The following is a 16,761-nucleotide window of genomic DNA, read 5'->3' as shown; positions in this document are numbered from 1 at the left end:
CCAAGTTATCATCACAGCACCATCAACGTTTCTCTTGTAGTTCTGCTTCTTTCTCCCTTCTTCGCAGTCTATATCCTTCAATAAGCCTCTTTCTATCTACAGGTTGTCACTCCATTTTTCTTTTCCCAGTTGGTGATTTATTTTTTACCATCTTTAGAACCTTCCATCCTTCCTAACTCACATCGTCTTCCCTGCAATACCCCATATACTTTCCATGATGTCCAAAGGTTTTTTTTCATCAGTCTTCCGACTGGTTTGATGCGGCCCACCGCGAATTTCTCTTCTGTGCCAACCTCTTCATATCACTGAATTGTTCACAGTAACACGCTCGTTGCTCTACCTTCCGATTGATAACGAATCCTCCTCTCGTTATACCATTATCTGCTGTTGTTGATATTACAATATAATCAAAATGTTCAAATGCGCGTAAATTCCTAAGGGACCAAACTGCTGTGGTCATCCAGCCTTAGACTTAAGCGCTACTTAAACTAACTTACGCTAAGGACAACACGCACACCCGTATCCGAGGGAGGACCCGAATCTCGGGCGGGAGGGGCCGCGCAATCGGAGACATCGCGCCTCAAACCGCGCGGCCACTACTCACGGCTGCCCTATACTCACTTTGCCAGAAATCCCTGTTTTCTCTGTGTTTCACTTCACTGCCTGTACTATATCTAGATTGAGCTTTTGCGTTACACTTTTCAGATTTGTAGCTTCCGTATCACATTCAAACTTCTGACATTCCACGCCCCGACTCGAATAACGTTATCGTTTCGTTGATTATCCAGTCTTTTTCTCATGGTCACCCCCCCCCCCTCCCCCACACTTGGCAGTCCCCTCCCTGAGATCCGAATGGGAGACTGTTCCGGAATCGTTTGCCAATGGAGAGATGGTCACGACACTTTTTTTTAAGAGTCGTCTTGTTATCAATATATCACATCAGGACTTTGAGTTTTTTTGTTTTGTCCAAATTTTTTTCCATCATTAAAACACCAAACCACTCTGTTTGCCTTTGCTACATGTTCTCTAACCTACTTTTCTATATTTCCAGTGCTAGGCAACTCAGTACTTAGGTATTTAAACGCGGTTACCTGTTGATTGATTTTTCCATCTACATCCAGTGTGCCTCAGATTGGTTCCACAGATATGGTCGCATCCCACATTAAATATATCATTGCCAGCATAACAAATGAATTTTATAAATATGTCAATCAAGAAAACTTCCATGAATGATAAAGATTCTCAGAAAAATTACAGAAATTGTAGAATTATTCTATGCGTTGTGAGTAGTTATACCCGAGCGCGCCTGCTACGCGGAAACGAAGCTCATACGTATTAGTGTTATGAACTGACAGTCGACACACTCAGGCAGACAAACAGCAGCTATCAAAACAGACAGGCGGCGACCCCCGTAACCCTGGTCTCGCCTCAAGGAGAACAGCAGAGCCAAACGTCTCCAAATGGCAACAGCCGTGGAAAATGTCAGGCACTAAAAACGTATGAGACGAGTTTCTGACACAGTTCTAGTGTCCACATGGGAATGAGCTCTTCATTGGAAGCCGTCCAAGGCCCTGAGCTCGTGGTATGGCGAAGTGACACAAGGTAGTTCTTGACTGGGGATTTCCCTTTCCCACGTGCGATAGCACTGGTAACCATACCGTACTGCTCTTCGAGCATACCTGCATCGCAGCAAGTTTCGGAATAAACTCTTAATGAAGAGACCTATCTCTCTGAATAGATATATACTCGTACTCTTTCTTCCCTATTACTTTGCCTTTAATTTTTTTTTCTCCTCTTCATGGCTGTGAACTCTCGCAACTATGCAAAAAACTGCTGCGATCTTACACCTTCTCTAAACTCCCCCTACCCACACACGAATCTATTTAGATAAAATACACTGCCCGTTCCATGCAAATATAGAGAGAAAAAATAGAGTACGTATTCCCTGCCACATAAGATCACAGTGTGAACTCGACGTTTCGCAACGGCTACTCTCTCTTGCTATCTTCCCCAGAAGATAGAAGGAGAGAGAGAGAGAGAGAGAGAGAGAGAGAGAGAGAGAGAGAAAACAGCGGCCTTTCCAAAATGTCACATTTATACATCAAACAACTTGCCAGCGAAGATATTACCGTATAAGACGTCTAATGTGCTGTAGTTCCTTCCGTAGATCTTATGCGAAATGATTCAACATTGGAGACCTGTGTATATATTATAAAGCAATCTGCAACCGATTGTAACCAAGCATCGTCAAAAGGAAGAGCAATCTCTAATGCTTACAAGCAAAGATCGCACCACTATACTGAAGATACGAACCTTAGTAAGGTATTACATTGTTATAAAGTACCGTTAACAATATGTACACCGTATGATGATGTTTATAAACTCATCGATGGAGTACAAGGCTTTGTTCATTACAAAATCTTTTAGTATTGTAAACTACACTCTGTTTGTAATTAAACTATTCATGGTTGCTGGCATATACTGAGCAAGTATGTTCCTGAATAATAGACACCTTTCTGAGCCAGAATGAGCGACTTAAGGCCTGTAATAATATCGTTCTAATTCTTGATATTAATTAATCTGAGCTATTGATTTGGAGGAGAGAGCTGCGACCCAAGAAATTTAAGTGAAGAGCAAATGTACTTTTATGTAGCAGTTCTTTGATACGTTAGCGTTTTCTTTTTTCTGGTTGTGATGGTAATGCCTCTAGTAACAGACACTAGTACATGTTCTATTTTCAGACTAATTAAGTCGTAAGTGACTCTTCGGTTGAATCTTGATAGCGTACAGTAACGCAGGATAATACTGTACTAGAATAACCATGTCTGCTTAGAAACAAGAAACATGCCTTTCATCAGTACTGTTTGCGTAAATGAGCTCAACTCTGGTTTATTACAATGACGCCTTGGTTTATTAAATTGTAGTGTAACGACTCGATTTCGAAAATACAAATAAAAACGATGAAACTGACGAAAAAGTCAGTTTGTGAGGTCCAGTTGTGAGACCACAGTGAATCGTATTTTAGTGTAAATATAAGGCCCATGTGGTGTTGGGTCGTTACTTTACACTCTCACTAGCATTTATCAGCAATCAGCTGTGACACTGTGCTATAAAATTAGTACCCGTCATAGAAACTTATTTGGCGAGTGGCGTGAAGGTATTTTACGATTCGTTAAAAATCTCCCACTGAGTGGAAAGTTGTTTGGCACAACTCCTCACGTTTTAGTCTCTAATTTAGTGACCTTCCTTGCACAACTTCTTCGGTTAACCTCAAGCCGAAAAACGCACGTACTTTTTTCTGATGTGCCAGCAGCATGAAATTGCTTCGAACTTTAATAAAATACAGTTCACTGTGCAGTAGTTTTATATAACTACTATCGGTTTCAACTTGTCGAAAGCTAAGGAAGATTCCTTTTGCTGTTGTATGTTGAGTGCCAGTCACTGGCCTGAAAAGCTTGTTCAAAGAGCACTGCAGCGGAGGCGGAGATAGTAACTTTTCGATCGTTGAAACAGATCCACAAATTACTTTTTCTGAGCATTACAATATGCGATTCATTAAGCCTTGAATGCATTCGTTACAGTTACGTCTAGTTGCAGTTGGCGTAGCCCAACTCTGTTGTAGATAAAACGGAAACAAGGGTGCACAGAAATTTAGGAACAATGAAACCATTTGGAAAAATGATACATTGTCCTGGAAATGAAGTAAGTGACATACGTTTTTTTGGTTTTATATTTTTTCTACAGTCACATACGCATTTCACTATGACGTAAATGATTCGACCAGTCTCTTATCAGCTTCAGACTAAAGGCACATGCTGGCTTGAGTATCGTTGACAACGCAAAGGAATGTGCATGCAGCATGTACCTTTAGTCTGAGGATGAGCACTTAATGGTCGAAACCGGTTACGCCGCTGTAAGCTGCTCATATGATTGTGTCGAACACATATAAAAATAAAGTGGAATCGCGGAGGTACATAAAATGAACTGAAGTTTGAGTTTTATCACAGCCTGAAGCTATTTATTCCTACGTAAATGTTGTGTGACTAGGGCTTCCGGTCGGATAGAACGTTGAGACTATTTTACTGCGACAGTTGCCGTAGATCTTTTCTATTGTGGCTCGTTTAACAGCTGTGCTTATTGTTTAACCTTTCCACTACCATTTGGACGTGTGTTTCTCAGGATAAGTTATCAGATGGCCTGTGGAAATTTCCTGCATGTTATTGCTATGTATCAATGTCCCACAGGTAAAGGGAAGCCTGCTAATAGGTCGCAGGATTCTGTAGTTACAGATTGCGCCTATAGGTCGTGCTGTCTTCTATTGCCCCTTTGCCACGTATTACTGTATCGGATTAATTCGCCTCTGCAAATAGGCAACCCAACAAACTGATTCCTTCCTGGAAAATTTGTGTCTGTGAATCACACGTACGTATTGACGTTTGCTGCGTTACAAATGGCACCCATGTTGAGCACCTACGTTAGTTACAGACCTGATCGGATGCTGTATGCGATGGTGTGTGTCGGTTTTTAAAGTGTATCGTATTTTATGCTGTAGTCGTCTGAAGCCCCGGAAGATATTATGGAAAATCCTGTACGTATCACCCCTTTCCGCATTATAAAACGAAACAGAAAAATGTTCAAATATGTTTGAAATCTTATGGGACTTAACTGCTAAGGTCATCAGTCCCTAAGCTTACACACTGCTTAACCTAAATTATCCTAAGGACAAACACACACACCCATGCCCGAGGGAGGACTCGAACCTCAGCCGGGGCCAGCCGCACATTCCATGACAACAGAAAACGAAACAGCTCCAAATATTTTTTTGTATGAGTTCTTACTATGACAGTGATTAAAGATCCAGCCATTAACATCTTTAACTGTGAAAAAAAATTTAGTGAAAGGGTTAATTTGTTTCTTCCCTGCAACAAAAAAAGAAAAGGAAAGAAAAGACTTTATTCTTTAAAGGATATGGAAGTTCCAAATTTCAAGAAATTTTTAGCAGTGTAGGTTATAATGTCAAAAATGAAGGAAAGAAACAAACACAGTTTTTACTGGCCTTAATATAATCTTTATTGCCATGCTATGATACACATAATTATATAAGATCTTAAATATCGTTCAGCATAAGAGTGAGGAACTGAACTCACGAAGAAGAGACGCGCGGAGGTTGAGAATGAGACGCGCACCGCACACTCACGAGACGGGGGCTGCAAAGTCGCACAGTTACTGCGTTGTTAGGACGCTAGAAGGACAACGACGCATGGCGATGCGTCTTGTAGGGAAACGAAGAGAAGTTGCTAGGGTAGTAGAAGTGTCTGAGGTTCGAAGAAGGTTCCGTTGGTCGAAGACGGTCCGGTGGTGGACGTCCGGCAGTGTATCCGTGAGGTGGAGAGGAAGCTCAGGCCCTCCTGGCTGGAGTCTCGACCTCCTCCTCCGGGTGGGCGGCGTTCCAGGCGAGCGCCCGCTGGATCGCCTCCGGGATGGGCGGCGCCACGGGGAAGTGGTCGCCCTGCGCCTGGAAGCCGTTCTCGTCGGCGGTGTAGGTGACTCGGATGGGCGTGCCGTCGGGCGCCGTGTAAGAGTAGAAGCCCTGCGCCGCCGTGCCGTCCTCGTTGGGCGCGATCGCCTTCAGGGCGCCCGTCTCCTCAGCCGCGATGCCGTTCTCCGTCTCGTAGCTGCGGACAGGGCACAGTGAGAAACAGGTACACCAACTCGTATCGCAATAAGCTCACCGGGAAAGTACACTACTGGCCATTAAAATTGTTACATCACGAAGATGACATGCTACAGACTCGAAGGAAGAAGATGCTGTGATATGCAAATGATCTGCTTTTGAGAGCATTCACACAAGGCTGGCGCCGATGGCGACACCTACAATGTGCTGACATGAGGAAGGTTTCCAGCCGATTTCCCATACACAAACAGCAGTTGACCGGCGTTGCCTCGTGAAACGTTGTAGTGATGCCTCGTGTAAGGAGGAGAAATGCGTACCATCACGTTTCCGACTTTGATCAAGGTCGGATCGTAGCCTATGGCGATTGCGGTTTATCGTATCGCGACACTGTTGCTCGCGTTGGCCGAGATCCAATGACTGTTAGCAGAATACGGAATCGGTGGGTTCAGGAGGGTAATACGGAACGCCGTGCTAGATCCTAACGGCCTCGTATCACTAGCAGTCGAGATGACAGGCATCTTATCCGCATGGATGTAACGTCTCGATCCTTGAGTCAACAGATGGTGACGTTTTGCAAGACAACAACCATCAGCACGAACAGTTCGACGACGTTTGCAGCAGCTCTGAGAGCATGGCGGCGGTTACCCTTAACGCCGCATCACAAACAGGAGCGCCTGCGAAGGTGTACTCAAAGACGAACCTGGGTGCACGAATGGCAAAACGCCATTCTTTCGGATTAATCCAGGTTCTGTTTACAGCATCATGATGGTCGCATCCGTGTTTGGCGACATCGCGGTGAACGCACATTGGAAGCGTGTATTCGTCATCGCCATACTGGCGTATCACCGGACGTCATGCTATGGGGTGCCACTGATTACACGTCTCGGTCACCTCTTGTTCGCATTGTCGGCACTTTGAACAGTGGCGTTACATTTCAGATGTGTTACGACCCGTGGCTCTTCCCTTCATTCGATTCCTGCGAAACCCTACATTTCAGCAGGATAATGCACGACAGCATGTTGCAGGACCTGTACGGGCCTTTCTGGATACAGAAAATGTTCGACTGCTGCCCTGCCAGCACATTCTCCAGATCTCTCACCAACAGAAAACCTCTGGTCAATGGTGGCCGATCAACTGGCTCGTCACAATACGCCAGTCACTACTCTGGATGAACTGTGGTATCGTGTTGAAGCTGCATGGGCAGCTGTACCTGTACACGACATCCAAGCGCTGTTTGTCTCAATGCCCAGGCCTTTCAAGGCCGTTATTACGGCCAGAGGTGATTGTCCTGGATACTGATTTCTCAAGATCTATGGACTCAAATTGCGTGAAAATGTAATCACATGCCAGGTCTAGTATAGTACATTTGTCCAATGAAAAGCCGTTTACTATCTGCATTTCTTATTGGTGTAACAATTTTAATGGCCAGTAGTGTAATTTGTCACCGTCTAAGACAGCGCACTAGTATCACGTAGCAGTGCCTGAATCCTTGATATTCGAAACACTCGGGCAACGAAGAGAGTCTTTTCAAACCTGACATCCTGCCAATTTGATATTCGAAGAACTCGGGCAACGAAGAGAGTCTTTTCAAACCTGACATACTGCCAAATGGATGTATGCGAGTTTCAAAACGTCACTATAATTTAAAATAAATAATATTCACACAACGGTGGCGGCTCCAAGGTGCCAACTTCAAATGTGAATAATGGATAATAAAAAAAACATCGTCAAAAATATAAAATTTACGGTTATACACTTTCAAGATCATCTGAAGTTGCAACTTTGTGGCCAACGCGGCAGAACGAATATTACATATTTTTAACTGATAGTAACGTAATAAATTATTTTACAAAGACCGACAGGTAACAAGTTTCTTCAGCTACAAGTGCATCGCGTAGACGTACTGAATTTTTGAGATATTGCTTCAACTATTCCAATCTGTTCCAAATACCAACAGGTATTTTCTACGAGATTAATATCGAGTGCCTTAACGAGCTAGTCGAGGATCGATGGAGTGTCTCAGTGTTCTTCACACCATGAACGTTTGTTATGCTGCCCTATCAACACGGTTGTTACTTTAGGCTCTTGGAGAGAGTGTATTTTTCCCCCTGGATTGTCATTAAATAATTGCATTTGTATTGCATTGTATATTAACCGGGGACCTAGAAACGACGGATAGGCTCCGTCCCCGCCGCAGTCGCTGTGGTCCACAACCCCACGACGACTACCGCAGTCCGCTTCAACCTTCCGCCGCCCCACACCGAACCCAGGGTTATTGTGTGGTTCGGCCCCCGGTGGACCCTCCCCCCCCCCCCCAGGGAACGTCACACACAAGACGAGTGTAACCCTCCTGTGTTTGCGTGGTAAAGTAATGGTGGTGTACGCGTACGTGGAGAACTTGTTTCCGCAGCAATCGCAGACATAGTGTAACTGAGGCGGAATAAGGGGAACCAGCCTGCATGCGCCGAGGCAGATGGAAAACCACCAAAGAACCATCCACAGACTGGCCGGTTCACCGGACCTCGACACAAATCAGGCGGGCGGATTCGTGCCGGGGACCAGGGGCGCCTTCCCGCCCGGAAATCCGTGCGTTAGGCCGCACGGCCAATCGGGCGGGATAAATAATTGCATATATTCTCCATTATCGCGATTTCGGCCCATTGTTGCCATTCTCGGGTGTGAAATAACAGTGCAGTGCAACAATGCCTATCGTTTCTAATAAAAACAGGTCTTTAAAACAATGTTTTCCCCAACACAACGAATACGACTGAGTGCTTTGCTTATAGTCCCCCCGGGATCCAAACTACAGATATGCACTTGAAGATAAATACACTGCTACAGGAGTTCCACACGGCCACTGTTCAGGCAGGCCTCAGCACATTTAATCACCGATGCCTATACGTGTTGACAGCCAGCTGAAAGTCCGCAGGTGCATAAGCATCATTCCACCATGCGCAACATCATCCAGACAGCAATATAACAGCAAGAATGCTGGTAAGTAGTCTCTGGGAGACAGTTGGTTTCAAGACCTAAGTTTCTTAAGATAATTTGCTTGTTTCAGTGTCCTCTACTGGGTCTTTTCGGTTGTACCTCTATTAGTCAGCGCATAATTTGAAGAAGCACCGAGGACGTATGTATACTTACTTCCACCGGTAGGATCCATCGTTGGCCTGGTCCTTGGCCTGCTTGATGATGATCCAGTGGCCCTCTGAGGAGGCCTGCGGGATGGTGCGCGCTGGCACGATGGCGGGCTGTGGTGCGGGGGCCGGCAGCGGCTGCGATGGCACGACGGGGCGCGGTGGGGGCGGTGGGGGCGGAGCGCGGCTCGCCGGCGGCGACGGACGCACCGGCGTGGCAGACGGCCGCGGGATCCGCACGTCGATTGGGTTGTACTTGGGGAACGGGTCGAAGACGGGCACCTGCGGCCGCGCCACCGCCGCACCGCACAGCGCCGTTAGAGCCACCAGTACCTGCGGAGGGGCACGGATACAGTGCGTACCTAGTCGCGAGGGTCTTCTCCAACAGCTTCCCATTGTGACGACTTTCTCCGTACGTCATTGTGTACAGCACGCAACACCTGGCTTTCGAGGTGTACTGTACAGCTCAGAACAAGACCTATAGGCTGTGCCTTGGAAACGCCAGAACAATGCACACATGCTCCTTTTCGCCCTGCGGCTCTCTGTGTTCTGCTTTATTCGCTTAAAAAAACATTGCCCTTCTGTCAGAGAAACAGTGTTTATTATTGTCTTGCCGGCCGTAGTGGCCGAGCCGTTGTACGCGCTTCAGTCTGGAACCGCGAGACCGCTACGGTCGCAGGTTCGAATCCTGCCTCGGGCATGGATGTGTGTGATGTCCTTAGGTTAGTTAGGTTTAAGTAGTTCTAAGTTCTAGGGGACTGATGGCCTCAGCAGTTAAGTCCCATAGTGCTCAGAGCCATTTCAACCATATTATTGTCTTCGTTCACGTGGAGCATCAGTGCCAAGGGATAACTTTGCCCTTCGGCGAAATGCAAGTGAAATTTACTTTATAGGGCTGACGTCCCCATTGTGAAGCTAGAAATAGAGGAGAAAACTTAGCCTTTAAAGTTAATGTAACTGTATCGTGGAGAAAAGATGCATTTCGGTAGTTACAGGTACAGTACCGGCAGTAATGAACTACATTAAGTTTCGTTTAATTTACGGTTATGGTCACAAACATTTGTTAACAGATTAGCGGTTTCGGTCTATAATGTCCATCATCAAATCTGTTTTATAAAAATTTGCATTTAACATATGACGATGCCTCTATGACTGCTGTACATTAGGACTTTGTTTTGTTTTTATAAAACATGTTCTGATGATGGTCATTATAGACCGAATCCGGTAATCTGTTAACAAAAAGTTTGCGACCACAGACATAAATTAAAGGAAACTTATTGTATATACGGGTCAATGTTTTATTGGCCACAATGTCGCAGCTTGTGAATGAACTACACAGCAGCGACTGATTCTATGTACCCGTCCGAAATTATTCAGGAACTGCCAGTATTCTAGTGCTGAGAGGATAGGGGATATTTACGTCAGTCGAAGCTTAACGAATTAGTCTGTTTTGATGCTAATGTACTTACATTCATGAACATGTTTATCTAATGACGAGTGGTGTTCGTCTCTTGACCACGTTACAATGCACAACTGACTCGTAGTGACATTTGCGTCGCGTATAGTCTATGGGCAGCGGCTAGCACAGGAGCAGTGGGAAATATTTTTTTGATTCGTATTGAGAAATAACGTTTGAAACACGGCACATGAGGACAAATATACACACATAAGAGCCTAGCTTGACACAATAGTAAGGGGAGGATCTTACTTTATACCAGCCTTTTGTAAATAGTGTAATCTAGTCATGCACTTTACATTTTAAAATTAAAAAGAAATATATTTATGTATTATTTAATGGATTCTGTAATTGTTTTGATTTTTGTCAGCTAAATGTCTAAACTTATCCGAAAATTTAAGAAGAACTGTGGTGATCATAAAGTCTCTCTCTGTCCCTCGTACGTGGAACTTCGTACAAAAATTGTCATAGACACTACTGGAAATACAATCCTATCCCTAAGGCAGTGCTATAACATATTTTCGGGTTCTGGACTCTACTTACGAACGAGTACCTCTTTACAGAGTATGCTGTTAATAAAAGTCAAAACCAAATGATGAAATTTGTATTTTATATTTTTTGTATTGGTCATGGAAAAGAAAATTTTGAAAATACGTTGGGATTGCTATCTGTAATTGTACTCAGTGGACTTTCGAGGTGCACTTGCGCCATTTCTAATGATCTTGATCTGGCGTTGGAAACTGGACCGTCAGCGTGACACTACTTTAGAAGGCTACACCGTAAGAAAGCCCCTCCAAAATGGTTCAGATGGCTCTGAGCACTACGGGACTTAACTTCTGAGGTAATGAGTCCCCTAGAACTTAGAACTATTTAAATCTAACTTACCTACTTACATCACACACATCCATGCCCGAGGCAGGATTCGAACCTGTGACCGTAGCGGTCTCGTGGTTCCAGACTGTAGCGCCTAGAACCGCACGGCCGCACCGGCCGACATAGCCCCTCCCTCCCCCACTCCCCCTGTTAAAATAGGAGGACTGTCTGTAGTGTATTCGTTGTTATCTGGCTACCCTGTTCGCACCATCTCTAAAAGTCCTACTTACCGGAATTACGTTGAATACCAAGCTCTAACGAAGCGATGACAAAATTATGGTTTATGTTCACCTTTAGGCGGGTATACTGGAACTGATTTTCGGCGTTGTGGAATATTTTTCGGCTGGTGAAGTTAGCTATTTGAATAGAATCGAAGAACAATGTTGAGCATTCAGGACCCCCTACTAGAAATCTTCTTGTTGCCGAGTTCGGAATACTTCAACCTTAATTTACAGCTTCTCAATAACAATGTGTTTGATATAGTTACTTCTCGAAACTCCAAACCACCGATTCTGGATCCAATTGACAGCCTAATAGTAGATACTTTCGGCAGAAAGCCTGATAAATAGATTGCTGATCAATGCTGAATAGCTCAGTCAGTATCATGAGGACAATGAGTGGTGGAAAACTGCCTCCCAACATAATTCAACGATCTCTTCAATGGCTCTCGTTCTAGTTTCAGAATATCTAGTGAAAGTTCAGCTTTAGAACTTGTTATAGAGACGTTCAGCCCTAATCTCCAGACCGATTATAGAGACGTTCAGCCCTGATCTCCAGACCGATTTTTACACTCTGAATGGAGAGAATTTGTTAAGTTTGACAAGTACAAGTCATATGCTGGCGAAACCGAAGCTGTTAGTTCGTGACTGGGTACCTGGGCAGAGAAGAGTATTTTTCGCGACAGTCGAATCTAGCACACAGTTTAAATCCCTCAGGAAGTTTCAACCCAAACATTTATTTCAAAACTGGAAATAATTCATGAACTTTTGAGAAAGAAGCTGTCCGGAATAATGTGAGACGACCCATGTACTCATTTCCCTCGGCTTCTCGGGAGTTTGTTCATCTGCATGTACAGCCCACTTTCCCTATTACTGTGTGATCGGTAATTTATCTTTAGATTCCCACCGCAATTAATCAAGCATGCCTGAATCTTTTGTTATTTTAACTAATTTGTTCTGTTTTAGGTAGAAATGGAAAACTATAGTATCGGCATAAAAGAACGCAGAAAACCTGACGCCACGACCCGATTTACAGTAGACAGGGAATTCTACGACACTCGCTAACTAGTCTCGAGATACCTAGTAGATATACGCGTTGCGTTGGTCAGGTAACAATGACATAATTGTAGTAAGCAAGAGAATTTCCTAAATGCTGTTTTATCTCTGACCTTGAGTTCGTTTCCAGAGTCCAATTTATTTAGCTCTGTCTGCAGTATCAATGCGAGAACGTATGGTTTTCCGATAGCGCAAGAAAGAGACTCGTCTTCTGTTTGGAAATTATACACCAGACGGCTTCCATAACTGCTCCAATAGAACTCTGCTACTGTCACTGTAAGCTCGCACACTAGAGCACTCACGGTGTTTGTAACAGAACTTTGCTGTTACCACTGTAAGCCTGCGTACCAAAACCCACATAGTGTTTGTGCGATAAGCATACCTATTTTCTCACGCAACCCAATCAACACTGGATAGTGTTATCTAGCTGGTTTCAGTTCGTCATGTTAACTATTCCTCCATGCTGTAGCAGAGGCAGGTACTATCTTGCTCATTATAAGACTACACGAGGGTATATGACTACAAGGCCTTGTTTATTCATCTACTCATAATCATATAGAAAAATAACTGAAACATGTAAGTATCGTGTGATTGAATAACACGAGAATGGGCATATACTATGTGAGCACAATGTGAAGAAGAAAGCATTAACATCGAGGATGTGTTTTGCACAATGGTAACGAATGGTACCGGTACTCAATTGGAAAAGAATAAATAGCGAACATAGGAAATCATGGTTATGAATCCTAGACCAGTATATTAACGATGGTTTCGAGTCAAGCGCATAGACCGTTTAAGTACTGTGCAGTTATACACAAACAAATGATATATTCAGATACTGAGGACATGTATTCTGAGGCACAGTGCAGCTGGAGTAGATAAGCTTCCATGCTGCTAATACTATGTCTCTGAAACTACATAACGATATTTTTTGAGAAGTACACATTCTCTCTTTGCTGTTCCTCGGCTTACTATAATACTCAGAGATAGTAAAAAAGAACGCATTAGCAGGACCAGGGAATTCTGTTCAAGAAATACAACGCTGAGAAATGCAGTAGAAACGATTTTTTTGATAAAGCGAATGAAGTGGCTGTGATATTAAGTTGCCAGGTGAGAAGGATCTGTATCTCCTGTAAAAACAGAGCGTATGTTTCTATGCAAATGAAACTAAATACGTTATCGAGTATGCACAATCTCTGTTGCAGTATGAATCCACCTGCAACTTCTATGTGCCTTACATTTCTCTTAATACGCACTGCGAAAACTGAAGTAACGTATTTTCATCTATGTTCTTGCCGATAGTTACGAGCTGTTGTTGTAATGTACTGAAAACTGACAGAAGGACATCTTTTGATCTTGACCTGTATGCTCTCATGTAGGTGTCTGTAGCTTCGTTTTGTGTTTATCCACTGAACCACATGACCTTCTGTTGGTAGTATCCTGCACCTAACCCGTTCAGTGCCTTTACCAGCGAAGTCTCGTTCTCAAGCTGCCAAAAATAGAAAGGAATACGCAGCTACCTTTCACTGGCCAGACATAAGGAATGAAGACATCTGAATATGCTCGCCCCAAACGAGCGCAGCGGGGCCACCAGAAATCCGAGAAAATTGGAAATAATACGCGTCGACCGATTAACTGGAGAAGTGTTAACACCTCAAGTGTCGTTAGAAGATTGCTGGGTGGCCAGGTAGTACACTGAAGTATTAACCCGAAAATGGCAGCTGCATCACCACAGAAAACATCTACTTAGGATCAAGCTTTACGTAACAGCGTCTGACACACTTATTCACCATGATAATAATAATCATTACATTTTCTGCTATGCTAGCAGGTCCTTTGAGTCTCCGATTCTGACGGTCCATCGCTCCCCCATTAACACTGCAGAATCTGCTGCCGTTCGGCACATGGTCCAGGATATGATATGTATTCCTCCCTTGCCTGTTATTCCCTTCCAAACACTCTATGCACTTCCTTTTCCTTCTTTTTGATTACAAAAAAAAAGGTTCAAATGGCTGTGAGCACTACGGGACTTAACATCTGAGGTCATCAGTCCCCTAGAACTACTTAAACCTAACTAACCTAAGGACATCACACACATCCGTGCCCGAGGCAGGATTCGAACCTGCGACAGTAGCGGTAGCGCGGCTCCAGACTGAAGCGTCTAGAACCTCTCGGCCACTGAGGCCGGCCTTTTGATTACATACAGTAATTGTAACCCACTCTCCTCAGTTCCTTGTTATATTTCACTCTATCTATACCACTTATTTTGAACATTTCAATGCACGTCCGCCCGCATCTCGTGGTCGTGCGGTAGCGTTCTCGCTTCCCACGCCCGGGTTCCCGGGTTCGATTCCCGGCGAGGTCAGGGATTTTCTCTGCCTCGTTATGGTTGGGTGTTGTGTGCTGTCCTTAGGTTAGTTAGGTTTAAGTAGTTCTAAGTTCTAGGGGACTGATGACCATAGATGTTAAGTCCCATAGTGCTCAGAGCCATTTGAACCATTTTGAATCAATGCACGTCCACATCTCAGAAAGTACCAGCCTTCCTCTATCTGAACGTCCTTACGTCTCTACTAGCGTCGTAAGAATGTTAAATGTTCAAGTACAGAAGTAAAGCTTACTAATATACGAACAGTCCAAGGTAGAAGTGACGTGTTTTCTTGGAAGCCAAAACAACGAAATCTATGTAAAATCTAGGGTGCGTGTACTCGTATTCCTATGCAATGACAAAGAGGCGTTGAAAATATAAGTTTTTCAGCACGGTATGATGAGATCCGAGCATATGTACACCTAGAGTGTAGGGGATATATTTGCAAGAAATAGGTGCAATTTATACGTGACGGTACTGGAACTAGGAATTAACAACACATATAACATACGTTAAGAAGAACAGGATACATCAGATATAAACTGGGAACTATTAGTAATATTGAAAACTAATTTGGCTGTACTGTGAGGAAAATTAAACTCAGAGGACTTACCAAGGTGTTCATTGTAGAAGGCGAGCAGATCCTCTGTCAGAAAGTGCTGCCTGTGGGAGCAGGGAGCGGGCATATATACCGTCGCGGGGCGCCACCCCCAGGGAGCGGCCGTACCACGTGACCGGCGGCGGCGTCAGCCATCAGCCGGTAGCGGCCGCGAGGACGCCTCTCCGTAACCAGCGGAGAGGCGCAGGAGGCGGGGAAGCGGCGGCGGTGTCATCTTTAAGGCCGCATTCCGCCTGATTCGCGTGCGGGCCTTGTATTGCCAGAACGCGACAGATCGTGTCCTTTTGTCCCCCCCCCCCCCCCCCCCTCTGATTCCGGGTGCAAGTCGTTTTCGCTCGATTCTCGTCGTCTTCGACAACTGACCAACCGAATTGCACTCGAGTTTAACGGTATGTCTACTGTTCTGCGTTATACTGTCATAAAGTTAGACGTTTTCCCCTTTCTCACACTCGGATCAAAAATATACTGACACCCACATGTAATCTAGAATCCACTATTAAATGACACGGTGTAGGTGTACAAGAGGGTATTGTGACGTGTGTAAAGAAGCAATAACAGCAGAGCAGGTTGGTCAAGAACGTTCAGTATATTAGGATGTGGATTTCTCTACGGATCTCAACTGAGTAACCACTTAAATAGGGACATTTAAACCCTTCTGAAGTTGTCCAACTCTTTTGGTGAAGCAATTGCAAAGTGGAAATGCGTGGGTGTAAAAAACCGCATGAAATTAGCGGAAGAAAGCACAAGTACTACCAACAGTCCAGCTAGCACGATGGCAGTGTGTAGGGAATTAGAAAGAATGAGTTACAACGTTACAAGTTTTTGTAGTCAGTTCTAAGCTACGTTTGAGGTGCTGTAAAGAGCGATAATAGTGGACCACTGGAAATGACTGATTTGGAGGAATCATTTACGGTTACCCTATGGCTATCCGATGGACAGGTTTGGGTTGGCATATGCCTCGAGAACTTTATCTGTCATCCTGTTACAGTGTGGAGGCGTCATTCGTGATTAGGCTCTTGTCTCTGTAAAATTATGAACATTTTTTGCAGTACTGTGCTTTGTGCAAATTAGAGGAACAGTTCGGGGGTGATGATTGTATCTTAAATGCACTCTGCCACAAACCAGAACTTTTGAGATAATGGTTTGTGAACAATAACAAAGACTGACCTGACTAGCGTCCCGACTACCGAAAACCTTTTGGATGAGTTAGAACATCGACTACGCTGAGATACCAGCGTTCATCATCACAAACTTTTATGGATCATGAGGAAGAATGGATTTCATTCCACCACAGACAATCAGATACCTCACTGAGACTTTCCCCATGAGAGTTCAAACTGCTTCAAAGGCGAAGGGTGGACGC

General features: G+C 44.3%; 1 protein-coding gene across 1 annotated transcript; it reads right to left on the bottom strand.

The window, feature by feature from the left end:
• Positions 1–5,045: 5,045 nt before the first annotated feature.
• Positions 5,046–15,462, bottom strand: LOC126100571 (endocuticle structural glycoprotein SgAbd-1). Its single transcript, XM_049911190.1, has 3 exons — positions 15,393–15,462; positions 8,819–9,144; positions 5,046–5,675 (listed from the first exon to the last, which is right to left on the bottom strand). Exons 1-3 carry the CDS (start codon positions 15,402–15,404, stop codon positions 5,399–5,401), a joined length of 615 nt encoding a protein of 204 aa, XP_049767147.1. The 5' UTR covers positions 15,405–15,462; the 3' UTR covers positions 5,046–5,398.
• Positions 15,463–16,761: the final 1,299 nt, after the last annotated feature.

The sequence above is a fragment of the Schistocerca cancellata genome, chromosome 9 (genome assembly GCF_023864275.1).
Source record: "Schistocerca cancellata isolate TAMUIC-IGC-003103 chromosome 9, iqSchCanc2.1, whole genome shotgun sequence".
Lineage (NCBI taxonomy): Eukaryota > Metazoa > Arthropoda > Insecta > Orthoptera > Acrididae > Schistocerca > Schistocerca cancellata.
This window is presented reverse-complemented; position numbering and strand designations above follow the sequence as displayed.

Coding starts and splice junctions, on each gene's coding strand:
- LOC126100571 (XM_049911190.1), bottom strand. Junction 5,676..8,818: donor GATGGATCCTACCGGTGGAA/GTAAGTATACAT, acceptor CCCTGTCCGCAG/CTACGAGACGGAGAACGGCA.